Here is an 18,288-nt window from a genome sequence, read left to right on the forward strand (position 1 = left end):
CACCTGCTTTACTTCCTGCTTTCCCACCTCAACACCATTGCTGAGTGTGAAAGGGGTCTATAGTCTTGTCTCCTGCAGCCTGGTGCAGGACAGGTTTTGTGAAATGAAAACTCACAATATTTATGTAGTGATAGAAACAACTCCTCCTTTTTGGTAAAAAAAAAAACATGTTGTAGGTTACACAAGGACCTACTATGTTTGCAGTATATTACATCAGTACAGGTTGTGCATATACTGTTTTTTCTTTTCTTTTTTCATTGTTTTAATTGACCAGTTATTAGTTGTGTTAACAAAGACATAAAAACACAATTTTGCAAACATAAATATACCTTGACAGCCATGATATTTGCCTTTTGCTTCTAAAATACAACATTCTACTTATAAAAAGCTAAAGGGCTAGTTTTGGGGTTTGTTGCAAAAACCACAATAGTCATTATAATAGTCCAGCACCTCCCATCTAATTGCCTGTATCTCTTTCCCTCTGTCTCTCTCTGCTTCTCTCTCTCTGTCTCTCTCTCTCTCTCTCTCTCTCTTTCTGTCTCTCTCTCTCTCTCTCTCTCCCTCTCTGTCTTTCAGAGGCGGTTGCCATGGAGCCGGCGTGGCGACAGCAGGGCCGGGGGCGTGGCCGGGGCCAGGGGGCTCAGGGTGAACGGGGCGTGCGACCTCCACAGCAGAAGGAGAGAGAGAGACCAGGAGCCCCGGCTCCTCCTGTAGCTGCGGGGGGGAGGGCTGGAGGAAGAGGAGGAGGAGGAGGAGGGAAGATGAAGGCTGCCGTGACCCTTGAGCCTGAGCACAGTGAGGATGGACTGAGTGTGTGACTGTGTGTTAACATGGCTCTGACTCCCGGCTTGGTCAGACGTTCCTACAGACACCAATTGGCCGTGTCTGCGGGTGGGAAGCCGGTGGGGTATGAGTCCTGCTCGCTGCACTGGCCCCTCCTCTGGTCAGTCGGGGGGCCTGTTCGGTGGGGGAGGGGAACCGGGGGGAATAGCGTGATCCTCCCACGCGCTACGTCCTGCCGGGGAAATTCCTCGCTGTCAGGTGAGAAGCAGCTGGCGACTGCACATGTATTGGAGGAAGCATGTGCTAGTTTACTGCTCTCTCGCCCCAGATCAGCAGAGGGGGTGGAGCAACGAGCGGGGCAGCAGGGGAAATAGACCCTTCTCACAGGGGCCATTTTGTGTGGAAAAGGCAGAATAAACACAGGTGCAAGCAAAACACTAATGAGGGTTTCCAAATTCCAATCATGGAAGTTTGAAACCCTCATTAGTGTTTTGCTTGCACCTGTGTTTATTCTGCCTTTTTGACACAAAATGGCCCCCGTGAAAAGGGTCTATTGGTGAAGAATGACAAGAGTGACAATTTGTGAGAAAACGGGGTGGGGGGGGGGTGGTCTTGGTGCGCCTGTGTAGCACTGAGGAGCAGGGCTGCCTGTACGCCCGGGTCAATCTGCTTTTCATCTGTGTTTGCATCAAAACAGGAAGGAAGGGAAAGCCCACCTTCTGCTTGAATTGATTGGCTGAAGGGCCCAACTGACATTGACGCCTTGCGCTGAAAAGTTCAGACTATTTTAACTGTTATGCGTGTCTAAAAACTGTCAGAAAAACACGATGCACGGCGCAGAGAGGAGTGCCATACAAAGGGAAACAATGGTTTTGGTGGCGATGCGTTTTTAGTGACTTTTCTGCTTTTCTCTTGGGCTGAGTGTGTTCTAACCTGGCTGGTAGAGAGCTTGTATATAATCCTCAATGGAGCAGTGTCTGTTGTCATGGCAATGGTACGTTTCTACAGGATCCGTCATCTTTGTCTATATAAGCAGCCATGCAATGCATTCTGGTAGTGCTGCGGTGTGTTTGGAGAGACGGGGCGTCACGTGTCGCTCCACATTTGCATGAAGTCGAGGTCGAGGTTGAGGCTACTTTATGCGACTCGCCGCCTCTGAAAACTCGTATACACATTTTTAGGCTGACCGACAGATTTCAGCAATTTGATGGCTGATTTCTCACCTCAAATATCAGAAACACATTTCGGTGAACTATTTTTGTAGTATAAGAGAAAGAAAGAACGGGCCGCCATGTTTTTCCACTTTGAAATCTGGCGGCAGACGGCCCAGTGAGTGACACAGCTTTCGTCCAATCAGGTTCACCAAGGAACCGATATTGAAGCCCGCCTATCAAGCGTCCAATAGTGGGCAACGAGGCGACCCCTCGCCTGTGAAACGATGTCCCTGTGAAAACTACCTTGATAGCGGCTGGCATTGGGGCAGAAATTGCACATAGACCATTTTAATTTTAAATGAACAGCACGTTCTCACTGTTTTACTTTAGTACCAACAGTGTCCAGAAACTTTAAGAACATTTCTCAGAATTTCTGAGGGAATTCTGAGAACGTTGTCATTTCTCAGTTATTTGGAGTCTCTTGGTGGTCCTCTCGAGGCAGGTACACTGATCCACTGTCCACTGTTTTTATTTTCTGCTTGATTGACAGGTGTGTCTGTCCAAGCCAAGTTTGAGGAGATCAGGAAGTCCAACCAGGCTGCCGCTCAGCGATTGGTCCAGAGCCACTTAAGCTCCTCCTCCTCTGATGATGATGACGATGACGATGGAGATAGAGAGACTGTAATGAAGGAGGGGAAGAGAGGGAAGATCCTGGCCTCAACCTTCACCACCTACACCGACCAATCAGGTGAGCCGCCGTAACCATGGCAACAGCAGCTCGCCTAGGTTCACTCCTGTGCTGCTTTTGTTGTCGATTTGTTGTTCTTTTTGTCTCCTTCTCAGCTGTCTCTGACTTTGTTTTCAAAGTCAGTACAGTAACCTCTGCTGCCATTAAAGTCAGTACAGTAACCTCCGCTGCCATTAAAGCAGCTACAATTGTTATTGAACAGTCTAAATTTAATATTGATGCATCACATCTTACCTCTAATAGTAGATGAGACCAATGCCGAGTAGTCTCGCTTGAACCCCGAGTGAATCGGCCAGTGTTGTCTTGACGATTAGTCTGTCTGCGGCCGGGGCAGATCAGGAAGTGAAATGAAACGGTTTGCGGCAGCCACTTCAGCCATAACCACAAAATAACAAAATTACTTAAAAAAAAACTGTTAGAATATAACGAGAGATGTTCGCGAGAGTAGCAAGCCCCTGCATGGCGTTCTCCTTGTTTATGGTCTGTTGCTAGGCAGAGCAAAACGGTTGAAGGCAGGCAGCTGCCGTAAACCGTTTCGTTTCACTTCCTGGTTTATCCGGCCCGCCGGTAGACAGACACAGACTCTATAATCACCAAGAGAGCAATCTCCGATTCACACGGCTCGACTCGGCATGTCTCAGCTACTATTATAGCATACATGGGCAACATACGGCCCGCGGGCCGTATGCGGCCCGCCGGCGCCCCCTGTGTGGCCCGCGATGGTATTGCAAAAAAAAAAAAAAAATTTTTTTTTTTTTTTTTTTTTTTTTACAGTGCACCTGAACGCAACATGCAAGATACCCGCTGAATAAGTGTCCAAATGTTCATGTCATTCTGGCCAATACTCTTCTGTTATAGCATTTCAGTCTGGAATATGGAATATATTTCAATAATATTTATGACTAAAAGGCTAAAAGTAATCTCATGTGTAAGAAATGACTGTTCTACATTGAAGTAGAAATTTAAATAATTAACTTGTTGGTTTTGGATTTATTTAGCTTCAAGAGTGCATTTTTGTTCTTGTGTGACCCTCAACACAGGCTTTGAGAATCCCGGGCCACTTACTGATACTTATGCTTAAAATAACCCACTCATATTCTGGTTTATTTCAAGAAAAACATTTCGGCTAGTGGAAATTCAAATTGGCTGGTAACTTTAAAATCTAGCAGCCATATTGGCAGGTGGTGAAAAAAGTTAATTTCAAGCCCTGCAGGGAGAGCAGGTGGTGACATAGGAGTGCGTGAGAAAAGGATCAAATATTGGTGGTTAAGACTCAATAATGACATCACAACTGTTAATTTAAAATGAGTTATTCCTCTAAACCTGGCTTCAAATGCCCAAAATGTTTCGCGCTGGCGCCGTTCAGCCCTCAGCAAAAACTGGTAGCGAGGACATTTTTTTGTGGCCCTCTCTATCATCAAAGTTGCCCATCCATGGGTTACGGCGTGACAATATTTGTTCGGCCCCCGGCAACAATCTGGGTTTCTCATGTGGCCCCCCATGAAAAACAGTTGCCCACCCCTGTATTATAGGTAAGATGTGATGCATCAATATTTTCTATGGACCTTGTGTCTGATAATAAAGTTGATTGATTGATTGAATTGTAATTATACTGTTTAATAACAATCGAAAATCTGGCTCGTAGCTGCTTTAAAATCAGTGCAGTAACCTCTGCCGCCATTTCTTGGCCGGGTCTCCCTTGGAAAAGAGATTTTGAATCGCAATGCCCTGATAAAATAAAGGCAAAACCACTTTCTCTCTCTCTCGCTCACACTCTCTCTGTCTCTCTCTCTTTCCGTTCTGTCTCTCTCTCTCCCTGTCACTCCATCAGGTGGTGATGTCAGTGGCTTGGTGAGGACTGGTCAGTATCTCAGCGAGTTCTTTCAGTCTGGAGCGCTGACCTGCCTGATCTGCATCGCCTCTGTCAGGAGAACACAGCCTGTGAGAGACACACACACACACACACACACACACACACACACACACACACACACACACACACACACACACAGTCACACACACACACACACACACACACACACACACACACACACACACACACACACACACACACACACACACGCATGTATTAGGGTTGGGTGGTAATATGGAATCCCGGGGTATTTGAAAGTGGTAACAGTGTCCGTTTCATTACCGTCTGCTGTGCAATGTGCGCATATGTTACTTTATATATGCTCATTTGCAGCGGCGCGCGCATCGCGTCCTACGCTCGCTCATTTATAGCACAGCTTCACGCTCTTTACGTTTTGTAAACGATATAAAAAGACTAACTATTAAGAAGCGATCATAATTGCTTCTAAATAACGATTGGTGAGATGGCCTCTAGCTTCGATACCTGGGCGGCATTTGGACCTTCGGGCCAATCACAGTGCTTGAAGCCCCCCTTAAAGCCCGCCTCCAGTCAGTTTTTCCTACCTGCACAACATTGATGTTCTGTGAAAACGTACATGTGTGCGTGCTGTATCAACGCACATCATCATTTACGCCAAATAAATTAAATAGATAAGAACCAAAGCTAATGGTTTTCTCTCTCTCCAGACTCTTTGTCTGGTCCGAGAGCGGAAGCATAGATCTTCCATTACTAGATGATTCACCTCAGGCTCCGCCAATTCTAACAAATGGTCACTGCAACTCTCGCAAATGGTCACGTGGTCACCTGACCTCTCGCCTGAAGTGAGAGGACTGTGCCTGGTGACGTGGGGTTAGTGCTAACCTAGCAAGCTAACTTGAAATAGAGCATCGTGAGTTCCAAAACTCCACACAAACCACACATATAAACATAAAGCTGCCCGTTATTAGCTCAATACAGTTGGAAGTTTGAAACTAATATATTCCATTAAAAAAAATCTATCCACAGATTTAGCTACTACATCAACGAACTTCAGCTTTAGCTAATCGCTCCCTGGTAACATGAGTTCCTGTTGCCAAATCTTACAAGAGTGTGTTGCTGAGACAGAGACAGGTCTTGATCAAGTTTATTTTTCTCCTGATCTGTCTGTCTGAAAAATGCTATTTTAGTGTCAGAATGTCCGTGGAAAGGGATGGGCAAAACGCGCGTGCCAAAATGACAGGAAGTGAGTTGAAGTTGAACCGCCTTGCTTGAAATCCCATCGTCTTTGGCGCAAGTACCAGAAACGGTGACGCCGCCATGACAGTCTGTCCGCATCTCTGTGAAAACGCTATTTAGAAGCCACGATATTGCTTATTATCAACAAACCGGCCAACAGATATCAACGCTGATGGGCTTTATGCAAAAAGCGTGACTCAAACTGCTTGAAAGTTGTTATCGCAGCATTTTGAGCCTGTTGAACACTTATAGCAAACATCGCTCACAGCTAACAGCTAGTTAATGCCAGAGGCTAATGCCAGCTATTGCTGTAATTCCATACTGTAATGTGTATATTAGAGATGTAACGGTATGAAAATTTCACATCACGATTATCGTGACCAAAATTATCACGGTATTCGTAAAAAATTGCTGAAAATGTTCAAAAAGTACTGAGAGACTCACTGAAATCATTTTACGTTTTATATTGAAAACTCAGACCCAAAAAGGATTGATACACTCACTGAAATCATTTCTCCAAGGCTGCACGTTTGCATCTGGGAGACTGTTGCCAACTTTGGTTGATGATGGACAGTATTTACCAAGTTTTTCAAAGCACTGTAATCATGGTAACACGGTAATCACGGTACCACGGTTTTAATGATAATGAAAATTTGAAACGGTACGGTTATCATAAGGAATTTTATCACGGTTATCATTAAAAACCGGTTATCGTTACATCCCTAGTGTATATCTGAAGATCATACGTCACTCGTCAGGCCAATACAGTGTCTGATGTCATCACCCGTTTTTACCAGCAGCTTATTGGAGCCCAAAATGATCAACAGAATAGACTGGTGAACACTGTGGCTAATCAGCAGAGCAGGACGAAACCCAGCAACACATGAAATATCTTAAAAATGACCAAATACACTGGAGGGGGATTTTAAACATGGCAAACTCCACTCAACAGGGACGCCGAGCGACTTAAAACAAACGCACATTCAAATGCCAAGCACAGTTTACTGACAATTTACGGAGCTGACAGTGGGGTTGGGCGATTGGACGAATATATCGCCGACCGATAATACCAAGTCCACTGCCAGTTGTTGTGCCCATTTAATGGTCTAATTCAGTGGTTCTCAAATGTTTTCACATGAGGGACCCCTAAACTGACAAAGATTAGACCACAGACCCCCATTTGATAGGATTTTGTCCCACGGTCCCCCATATGATAATAAGATTGATGCTTTTAGATGTTTTATTACAGAAAGTGTATAAAACCCATGACCAAAATAGTCATTGTGTTGGAATTATAAGGAAAATAATTTTTTTCTGTTTTTCCAATAAAAGATGTCCTGCTCCGTGCGTCAGCTGACCCACGTGTCTTAAGCCGTCTTTGGTTGCTGTCCCATTGATTGGTATAAATAATAATAATAATACATTTATTTTATATAGTGCTTTTCAAGTACTCAAAGTCGCTTTACAGACACATGGGTCAAACACTCAGATTAAGATTAGTAACATTATTGCTAGTTTGAAAAGTAATAAAGGCACACTTCAATATTATACAATACATATACATTTGTTGTTATATGTAAAGGAATTACCAGCAAGACAAACAACACAAAGGGTGCCATAGCAACCAGAGAGCAGCGGCAGCTAAACGCGCCAGCGTTCACTCAACCCGGAACAGGGCCAACCTGCTTTGTATAGAAAACAAAGCAAGTCAATTCCTAAATGTTAGGTTCAAAAGCTGTATGTGATTACTGTATTTAAGGCATACTCAGGTCTTCCTTGTGCGGACTCCAGGAGCTTGCTGTTTGCACGCACACAGACTGACTACACAAGGCCCCTCCCCCTCCCCATTGCGACACAGACGGTGTGTTTGTATGGTCGAGCGAGGTTGACAGTGAATGGGGAGAGTGAGCAGCGCACAACGGTGAAATGCAGGGATTAAACACAAATAAACACACACACATCCCAACCATTGAGGACGCTCCAAACACCTCGCAAAACGCTGGCAGGCTGCAACCTTTTTTTGGGGGGTTGGGGGGGGGATTATATACGCATGTGCGAATATGTCGTCAATTGTCGGTTGATGGGCTGATGGTGGCCAGTTGGAAAATGTTGACATATCGCCCAACCAGTGTAGGAATTTAGCCAGGGGCAAGGGCAAAAATGCCCCCAAGAAATCTCAGAATGCCCCTAAAAACCATGATCCAGGGGCAAAAAATGCCTGCAATATTTTGATGATTTTATTTTAATTCACTTCATTTAATTTCCATCTCTAACACACACTCAGCACCTGCAAGCTGGTTGACAGAAGAAGACGATGAAGAACACAATCGCACAGACAGCGCTGTTGTTCACACTACGCTTTAGCAACTTTATGCATTAATTCTTTTTTTTTAAAGTGCCCCCAACATTTTGTAAATGCCCCCAGTTTTTAGAGAGTGGGGGCAAAAGTTGCCCTCAAAATATTTTTTTAATTTCCTACACTGTGCCCAACCCTAATTCAGTATTGGTAGTGATACTGCTGTAGTCACCTGCCTCTGTGCTCTACTGCAGTGGTTCCGAACCATTTTTGTGTTATGTACCCCTTGAGCTGTTTTACCATGCCGATAGTACTCATGTGTGTCCATAATTCTCCTAAAGTTGTTATATTAAACTTATATTAAACTTTTAGTAGGCCTCTCTAACACATCTCATTAAATGAAAATAATTTGAATGACTCCTCTTTAATACAATTTTGACAGTTTTCAATTGCAAAAAGTCACCAGTTTTTAGCATGTTGGGAATACATTGTAATCCCAATCTTTATAAGTACCGCCTGCAAGCTGCTCAAGTACCCCTAGGGGTACACGTACCCCTGGTTGGGAATCACTGCTCTACTGTATTCAAGCGCACTTATCTGCCTGTCATGGAGGGCTGTCCTGTTCTGTTGTGAATATGTAACGTTTCCTATTCCATTTCTGATGTTCAGAGGAGAAAATGTGCTGGAATGTGCACAGTTGAAGTCACAGTTGAAGTAGTTTCACTGGCCAGCCTCCCCTCCCTTCCGGAAGGGAGGGGAGGCTGGCTGGCGAGACTACAGTTGAAGTGAAATGCAGCGGCGCAGCCACCTTGTGGCGGCAAACGGTGTAGCAGCAACTGCATAAATCCATCATTTGGAATTGGCGGCTCCCTCCAAGCCCTGTTATGTGATTTTAAATCAGATGGTCAGACTGCAACAGGTTGGGGAAGGTTTAACACTGTCCGCCCAACCCCAACACACATTCATTGTTTCATTTGGCAGCCATAATACTATTTTTATGCTATTTAATCAGAATTTAATTTAATCCTCTTTCCCCCTCTCTCTCTTCCCCCCACCCCTCCTGGTGTGTCTCTATCCCTCCCCCACCTCTCTCCCTCTCTCTCTCTGTCTGTCTCTCTCTTCAGGTGTGGAGTTGCTCCAGTTGTTTCTCTCTCTTCCACATCCCCTGTATTCAGAAGTGGGCGAGAGACTCTGTCTTCCTCGTCTCGTCCGTCACTGATGAAGACTTCGGTCAGAAGCAGCTGCCCTGGCCCTGGTGAGGAACACAAGCTTTTCTTTGAAATTTAATTTAATTTCATTTAATTTAGTTTAGTTTAGTTTAGTTTTATTTTATTTTATTTTATTTTATTTTATTTTATTTTATTTTATTTTATTTTATTTTATTTTATTTCGGCAGCTGTAGCTCAGAGCGGGTCGTCCAGTAATTGCTTTCGGTAAAAGAGGTCGGGGGTTTGATCCCTGGCTCCTCCAGTCTGCACGTCCAAGTGTCCTTGGGCAAGATACCGAACCCCAAATTGATGGCTGTGCCGCCATCGGTTTGTGAATGTGTGAATGTACCTACCTAAGCGCTATATAAATGCAGGCCATTTATCATTTACCATAAAATGCATATAAAAAAAGTTTTTACTTTGTCAAACCAAGTGATTCAGCTATATAGAATCAGGAGACACCATAGAACATTTCACTCTGACCAAAGCCTAAAACCCCCCCAAAAACAGTTATTTTTTTTACGTTTTTCAGTTATTTTTAAAATTCCTCTAAATATAGCTGAATTGCTTAGTTTGACCAAGTAAAACTATTTTTATAAGCATTTTATGAAATGTCTATGGAAAAATGAATGGCCGATGAAATTCCTTCATATGCCTAACCCGGAAAAGTGTGTGGCTTTGGCACTCTATAGACACCTCGGCCCCTAGTGGCCACGCCGTAAAAATAACAGCAGATTAGAATATGCAATAATATTGACTAATAAGTTTGACAGTATTTAATCTATGAATCTTCCCTCCTCAGTCCCAAGTGTCGGGCAGAATATCCACCCAGCGCCACGCCCAACAGGTATGGATGCTTACATTTCTGCATTATGTTAAATGCAAAATCTATAAATCTTACAGAATTCTATATTAAAATGATTATATATCGAACATTCCTCCACTTAAGTAACGCATGCTGCGCTCATATCTGCGTCCCAATTAAAACTAGACGTTTTCAAGCTAATTTCCATACAAACTTACTTACAAACTTAAAAACAACCCAAAAACATCTGTTGAACTGTTTGTTTCCATCAACATATATATTAGTTATCTGTGCATAATGAGTCAACAGGCTATTGCAAGCGCTAGCTTGTTAAAACTGATAACGTTAGCAGGAGAAATAAAACAAATTTTCTGAACTTACCACTTCGGTCCACAACCATTACTTCCTCACGCACCTTTCTCGAAACCATGTCCTTTGTTGAGGTCCCCTGATCACACATCAAGCAGCGTCTGTGTCTGGTCCCATATCAACCACTGTCCTGTAGACTGGCTGCCACAGCTGTCAATCATCTCTTTTTATATCGTCAAATAACTACTCACACAAACAAATCTCAAAATAACAAAGTGCTCCTACATTGTTACTGGACAGAGCTTTTTGTACAAATCAAATCCTCTAAATGAATTACAGACTAACCCACTTAACTTTATCCAACATGTTTGACTTTCCCAAAAGAAAACAACAGATCTATAGAACAACACACCTAATGCCATTTATTTACAGTACATCAAGGTTTTCCATGGAGCCCAGCACATTGTCATGGATATTTAAAGAGTAACACCGCCATCTAGTGGTGTAATTTTTGTTTTTACTCTGTATTTGCGGCACTTGCAATTAGTAGTGACTGGGAACTGAGAGAGCAGGTCACGTGGGGGCTGGGTTTACCTAGGCTAGGCTCAGTCACTCACTGTGGGTTCAGTCACTCACTGTGGGTTCAGTCACTCACTGAGGTTCAGTCACTCACTGTGGGCTCAGTCTCTCAGTAAAATATAAGTGCTGCACCTCAGCTTAACACATTCACTGCCAACAACGTATGAACACGTTTTCAGAATCCAGCTGTTCCCTGCCAACAACGTGTTTACACGTTTTTGGCATCGATTTTTTTTTTTTGACGGTGGGTTGTGCATCTAAGCCTTTTACATCTCTTATATAATTATTGGAGCCACCGAACGTTTACAACCCATTCCACCGACCCACTAAGTGGCAACAGTGCTCTCCTGGCTAGAGAAAGGAAAGCATTTTTTTAACTTGTCAAGCCATTCTCTGTCAAGCCATTCTCAGCCCAGCCATTCTCCTTTTCGCGCTGATTGCTGGCGATGCGGGATTGCAAATTTACATAATAGATTCAGCCGATCTACTATGATCGGGTGATAGATTACAGGTGGAGGAACACACTTTGAAACACGCAGCATAAATATGACCAGAATCGCAAAAGCTTCTCTCAACCAAAACTCCAAACGAGCGAGTCCATCCCGACTTCCTCAAACAGCGGCCCAGACATGCAGGCACAGGAGAGCAGCAAAGCACTGACTGGTGACAAGCTTGTCCGCCCACGGAGGGCGGAGTTGAAGCAACTCGAGAGGGAGGGAGAGAGAGAGAGAGAGAGAGAGAGAGAGAGAGAGAGAGAGAGGGAGGGAGAGCGAGAGGGAGGGAGAGAGAGAGAGAGAGCGAGAGGGGGAGGGAGAGAGAGAGAGAGAGAGCCAAAAATGAATGGTTAAAGTGACCGTTCCATCCAATTTCACAAAAAGCCGTTTATCTCTGAATATTCTTTTTCACGCTAAAACCATGCTGTATTCAACTGCTAATGCTTACATAACTACTAACTCTACAAACTAACTCTTTTAGACAGAGAAAGTACACATTCTATTAGTACTTTTGAGATATTGTATGTTCACAAACTCCAAGCTGAAACGAATCCTCGGCTCTTATAAAATGAGCCATAATCCTCAAAAAACGGCTTGGCAGAAGCTACCTACAGCAAAAAAAAACGTCTGGCAGTCAATGTGTTAAGAAACAGCTTAATGACAGATAGAAGTAGGGAGAACTAAACTCACAAATCTCTTACAGTGCAGTATAACAGTCAAAATATCATCAATTATAATATAACGTAAGGGGTTCTGCATGGCGTGGCCGCGGCGCACTGCTCACAATTGAGGCATGGCAGAAATGAGCCCGCAAAGTTATTTCACAAGACAAGTGATTCAACACTTGCATTTTCAATGAGACATAAAGAGAATAAAGTGATTTTGAGGAGATATCACTGTTTTAAGCTTAGATTTGTTTCCTGATGAAAGCGTTTGTCGCACATGATTAGTTAAAGGACCCTCGTAAAATTTGAAAAAATCCCATGATAATACATTTTTTTTTTACAGTTTCTGGCTGTGATTTATGGTGTAATCTTGGCGATATTAGCATTTTATATATGTGTGCGTGTGTGTGTGTAGGTATGTGTGTTACTGTGGTAAGGTGCAGGACCCCCCTGCAGACCCCTGGTTGGTTCCTCACTCCTGCGGCTCGGTCTGTCAGAAGGAGCTCAAGCCCCCCTGTGGCCACAGCTGTCTGCTGCTCTGCCACCCAGGTACACACACACATACACACACACACACACACACACACACACACACACACACTAGAGAGGCGTGGATGGGCTCTGACGCCATTTTAATCCACATGTATACGTAAACCATCCGCGCGCCATCCATCCAAACAAATTATTTCCTATTATTTATAGATCCGCGCCCAACTGTGCACCCTGCATTTCACACTGCTATTATGTGCAGTTTCCTCTATTATTAGCATTCAAATCTTTGTGTTTATAATTCGTTCATTAGTTTCATCACACAGTTAACATGTGACAGTCTTCCTGCACTCTGTCAGTATCAAACTATATCTGTTCCAGCTGTAACACAGTTATATACATCACTGATGATGTGTGTGTGTGTGTGTGTGTGTCTTGCAGGTCCCTGCCCCCCCTGTCCAAAGATGGTGTCGGTGTCCTGTATGTGCGGCAAGGCTAATCCCCTCCCCCGTCGCTGTAGCAACAAGGTACTGTACCTTTAAGACGCCCCTGGCGTCATCTGCGTTACCACATGATGTTAGCATGTTTGAAACACATGATGTTAGCATGATGCTACCATGTGGACTGTTCAGTCTGATTCTACTGGAGTGCTGGCTCTCTGATGAGGATTCTCCTGCAGACCTGCCAACATATATTCAAGTTTATTCATTTAGGAAAAACCCCTTGACACATCAGGCTGTGAAAAAGAGGGAGGTTTTCTGGGGTGTCTGCAAATGCTCCTCCCATTGTTCTGTGGATTTATTCATTTATTCATTCTTATTCAAAGGGATACTCCAACTTTTTGGGAGTTTTGTTCATTTGCCATATCGCCCATACATAACCAAGATACACAATACCTTTACCGTCACTCTCCATACAGTATACAGTGAGCTACACTTGTCCAGTTCGTTAGTATTGAAGGAAACGGTACAGCCGTTCAGTCACCAAAAACAGACATTTCTAACAGCGCCAAGAAGCTCTATGTACATGTTGTGACTACATAGCTGTAGCCTAATGGTATAATGAGTAAAACAAATATGTACTATATATATATATATATATATATATATATATATATATATATATATATATATATATATATATATATATATATATATACATACATATATATACACTGTGTGTGTGTTCTGTCTCCAGGCCTGGTCGTGTCAGCAGCGATGTGGCAAGATGTTACCCTGCAAACAACACACCTGTACACAGCCCTGTCACGCAGGTACCGCACGCACGCACGCACGCACGCACGCACGCACGCACGCACGCACGCACGCACGCACACACACACACACACACACACACACACACACACACACACACACACACACACACACACACACACACACACACACACACAGTCTCTAGGGGTGGGAATCAGAGATTGTCTTCTTCACCGCATGTTAGTTAACCTCCCTTCACTTTACCCTCACTCATTTGATGATGATAGCGCTACCATGAGGCGTCATGAGGTAGTGACTATTAGTGGTAGTGACAATTACGTATGGTTATAATACTATCTCAATACTGTTGTTGCTTTGTCAGTCTCTTGATAATGCACTAGCAGAACTGATTCTTTAGTAACTAATGTATCCAGTGTTGACTTTGTTGTTACATCAGTTGTATCCTTTTGATGATGGTCCTGAAACACTTTGGCCATTTTGTTGTTGTGATTCATGCCAATAAAGCTATTTGAATTGATTGAGTCTGGTAAGTCAAAATAATAACAGGTTTAATGTGAGGAACGTACAGACAGTTTTAACTTGACAACTTAAACATTCTAAATTGAACCCCAGCTCACTTCCTGCTGCAGTGTTTGTTAACTAGGACTGACAGGACTGCTAGTCAGGACTGACATTTTCCTGTGAAAACTGTCTATTGCAAGAGAAAGTATATTCACAATATATTCCTGTATCAATATTTTCTCCCACCCCTAACTCACACTCTGTCTGTCTGTCTGTCTGTCTGTCCCTTTGTCTCTCTGTCTGTCTCTCATTCCCTCTCTCTCTCTCTGTCTCTCCCTTTCTCTCTCTCTCTCTCTCTCTCTCTCTCTCTCTCTCAGGAGTGTGTGCTGCGTGTCCCAGAGTCAGTGTTCAGAGGTGTGTGTGTGGCAGAGAGGAGTCAGAGCGGCCATGTGCCAGTCCTCAGTGGCAGTGCCAGCAGGTACAGCAGCACTCTACTCTAATGATGTTAATGATCCATGAGAGATTAATCACCATTAATTATTTGATGGATCAAGCTGTTAGGCGGGGACACACCAGAAGCATCACCTCGCGGAGGCAGTTTCATTTCGACCTCCTTGTTAAGAGAGGAGAGCGATCACACCGTCCGCGTCACGTCCATCTCGTGTCCTGCAGTGAGAGTTTCTGCGTCTGGTCTATGTTTGACGCGAGCCGGCCTGTGCAGCCAGGCATGAAGTCAGTACAAGTTGTGACCCGCCCGGAACAAAACAGAGCACTTCTGGTGTGAATGGCCAAAGAGTGTTTGTTAACAACGTTGTTGTGTAGGCAGTAGAGATGCGCGGATGAGCTTTTATGCCATCCTAATCCGCGTGTATGCATGAGCCATCCGCCCGCCATAAATCTGCGCAAATTATTTCGTACTATTTATAGATCCGCGCCCGCCGTGCACCTGACATTTCACAACACTATAACACTAGATAACGCAATTAATATTAATGTTCCCAATTAATGATACATCATTTCACCCGCCCGCAACCCATCCGCTATTAATCAGAATGTTTATTTTTATGTTCCGCCCCGCCCACTTTGCGGGATATCCGCGGTCAGTGCGGTTATAACTGCAGCCCGCGCATCTCTAGTAGGCAGGTCTGTAGTCTCTCTCTCTCTCTGTCCCTCTCTCACTCTGTTGTCCCGGATGACCAACCAAAACCCCACTTCAGATCGCAACGTCACTCCCTCTCTCTTTCCCCCTCCCTGTCTCTTTTGCTCGCGGAAAAAAGTAGAACAGAAGCACAGCAGAGCGCGCAGCGTGGGCAGTGTGGACGGTCAGATCAGTTAATGGGCGCTGAATGAAAACTGTCTGCGCAACACTGTGTGTTTTGGCCATTAGGGTCCCAACTCTGAAAATATCAACTGCAATAAACATGTCTTAATGATTTCCCGCCGCCCAAGAGCCCAATTTGACTTTCAGCACTTATTCAGAGGAAGAAGAAAGCCAAGCGAGCAGATGGAAGCACAACACACTTGAAATGAACACCTGCTGACCTGCCAGACGCAGGTCAACATGTCCTGTGGAGGCTGATGAACCAGTTCTAAATATCACTGCATCTGTTTGAAGCAGGCTGCAGAAACAATCCTCCTAGTCCTAACCATACATTTTCCAAAGCACTGCTACAGTAATATGCATTGAAGTGCTGTGTAAAGAGTACTGCAGGGATGTGTAGGCTTACCCAGAAATGGCAGACATGCTGGTTCGTAGGGAGGAAAAGGCTATGGGATTTTTATATGGGGATTTCGGTTAAATGCATGAAATAAGGTCTGTGGTTAACAAAAGTTTATGAAACAACAACGTTTGTGTTCAGCAAGATAATCTTCACAAACGTGGACCACTTTTATTACTTTTTAAGTGTCTTCTTAAAACTGTGTAAAAAAAACCCACACATTTACATTTCAAAAGTCATAAAAGTGGTCTACTTCGTCCCATTGCCTTTTTCCCCTCTACGAACATAGTGCTACTTCTGGACTCATTCCTGTGGTACTCTGTTGTGTGTAAGGACTTGGTTCTGCTCGGGTGAGGCTCGTGTTCGTGAGGCTCCAAAACTGGCATTTCCTTGGCTACATGCTTCTATGAGGCTTGATGAAAATCTGCCCAGTAGTTTTTCTTCCTCTTGATAGTCAAACAGACGGTTGTGTTGAGCACCGCCAGACAACTGAGCTGCAGTGCAGGAAAAGAGCTGAGATGCAGTGACGGGCATTTGGGGTGCACAAGTGAAAAAGGGGCACACCTCTCATAATTATTTATAAAAAAAAGAAAGTTACATACAGTCAGACCTGGATTAACACAGGGCAACCACACTTGAAGTGCTCCCCTCCTTCAAATGTACATGTAAAAACAAACAAACATCCCTATAGGTTGAGGCCACGTCTCGTCATAGACGCTGGTTTAGCTGGCTCAGCCTGGCTCGGGGCGGGGTCAGGGTGGGGTAAAAACCCCCGTTCTATCCATTCAGCAAGGTTAGAATTTAGCTGATAGCCCAGCCCAGGCAGACACGATCGGGGATTTAAGCACCGCAGTAAACGCACATCTGAGCAGACGTCTTGTGTTCTGCTCTAGAACCCCCAAACATGTAGTTTAGAGCCGCAGCACCGTCTTTTGGTGAGTCAGCCCATGAGATATATGGGCGGTTTTACCCCACTCGCGCGCCAGCCGTTTAACATTTTGTGGGCGTTCCGAGACATGCGGACTGTCTCTATACTCTACTGAATAGGCCTTTTTCACAGCAGCAATTTTGTGTCTAAAATGCAGGAAGTAACACAGGTGCACCAAAACCTTAATTAGGGTTTCCAACTTCCAGTCCATTTAGGTGTTCCAGTGCCGGCGCCATAATTAGGGAGTTGGTTGCACCTGTCTTCACCCCTCCTTTTAGACACAAAATGACGCCTGTGAGAAAGGCCCATTCTACTCTGTTCTATTCACCTTATTCTTTGCCCACACATGGACGCTTCCGCATTACGTCATTTCGTAATAGTATTTCCGTTTTGACTTGCCAAAAACCCCGCAGGCAAAATGGCCAAGCACACTCCGCTCCTAAAGTGGCAAAATTACTCCCCCATACACTAACATATCTTGGCCAACACGTATGTAACATACAAAATAAAACAACCCGTAATATCTTAATTTTATGTAGAATGCAGAGGACATGTAACTGTTTAGTTAAACTTGCATTCCAGGAATATTGTGCTCTTAAGATGACGTTAGTGGAGTCGAGGCTGTTGCGTCCTGAAACCCACATAGGTTGCGTAACCTATGTGCGATTCGAAATAACGCATCCGAGATAGAAACGTTATGAATATAGCCACGTTATAAACAGCAAACTAACGCTGGTGATCCGTATGGAAACAGTGTTACTCGAAATGGTTAAAAGTTATATCAATTTGGTCATTCAGTGGCATTTTACTGCCATATAACATAACTAACTAGTGGCTAATATTAGCCACAGAAGGCAACTAGCACTGAACCGGAAGAACAAATACGTTTGCGTTGAACGCGGAAGAGAGAAAAAGTGGGCGTGGTGAATAAGGTGAATAGCACCAAACCCAGTCTGCTGTATTAGTTGAGTATGTTTGCTCCTCTCTCTCTCTCTCTGTCTCTAGTCGTGTTTCCATTACCCTCACAAATGCGCAAAATCTAAATATCGCAATAGAAATTGGGTAATGGAAACACGTAAATTTCGAAAAAGCTCCCAAATATCGCAAAACGTTTTTGCGCTCTCATGAGGTGGTTTTTCAGACGTGTCGATATAGCAGTTTATCGCAAAAGTGTAATGGAAACAGATTTTCCGCATTTGCACGTCATGTGACCCATCTTCTCTTTTGGAAAATGAAAGGAAATGAGGGAGAAAGGGTTTGATAAACCGTGGCAAAACCTTCGCAGCAA

General features: G+C 44.0%; 1 protein-coding gene across 1 annotated transcript in view; it reads left to right on the forward strand.

Annotated features, from left to right (window-relative positions):
• Nucleotides 1-587: 587 nt before the first annotated feature.
• Nucleotides 588-18,288, forward strand: part of nfxl1 (nuclear transcription factor, X-box binding-like 1) — a gene marked incomplete at both ends in the record, with an annotated part of 89,214 nt that continues 71,513 nt past the window's right edge. Inside the window, 9 exons of the mRNA XM_083640835.1 lie at nucleotides 588-795; nucleotides 2,488-2,685; nucleotides 4,517-4,626; nucleotides 9,194-9,324; nucleotides 10,080-10,124; nucleotides 12,545-12,678; nucleotides 13,060-13,145; nucleotides 13,816-13,891; nucleotides 14,732-14,832. Coding sequence (XP_083496961.1) covers nucleotides 588-795; nucleotides 2,488-2,685; nucleotides 4,517-4,626; nucleotides 9,194-9,324; nucleotides 10,080-10,124; nucleotides 12,545-12,678; nucleotides 13,060-13,145; nucleotides 13,816-13,891; nucleotides 14,732-14,832 — 1,089 coding nt within the window. The remainder of the gene's footprint in view (nucleotides 796-2,487; nucleotides 2,686-4,516; nucleotides 4,627-9,193; nucleotides 9,325-10,079; nucleotides 10,125-12,544; nucleotides 12,679-13,059; nucleotides 13,146-13,815; nucleotides 13,892-14,731; nucleotides 14,833-18,288) is intronic.

This window comes from Poromitra crassiceps (assembly GCF_964638095.1).
Source record: "Poromitra crassiceps genome assembly, chromosome: 7".
Classification (NCBI taxonomy): Eukaryota; Metazoa; Chordata; class Actinopteri; order Beryciformes; family Melamphaidae; genus Poromitra; species Poromitra crassiceps.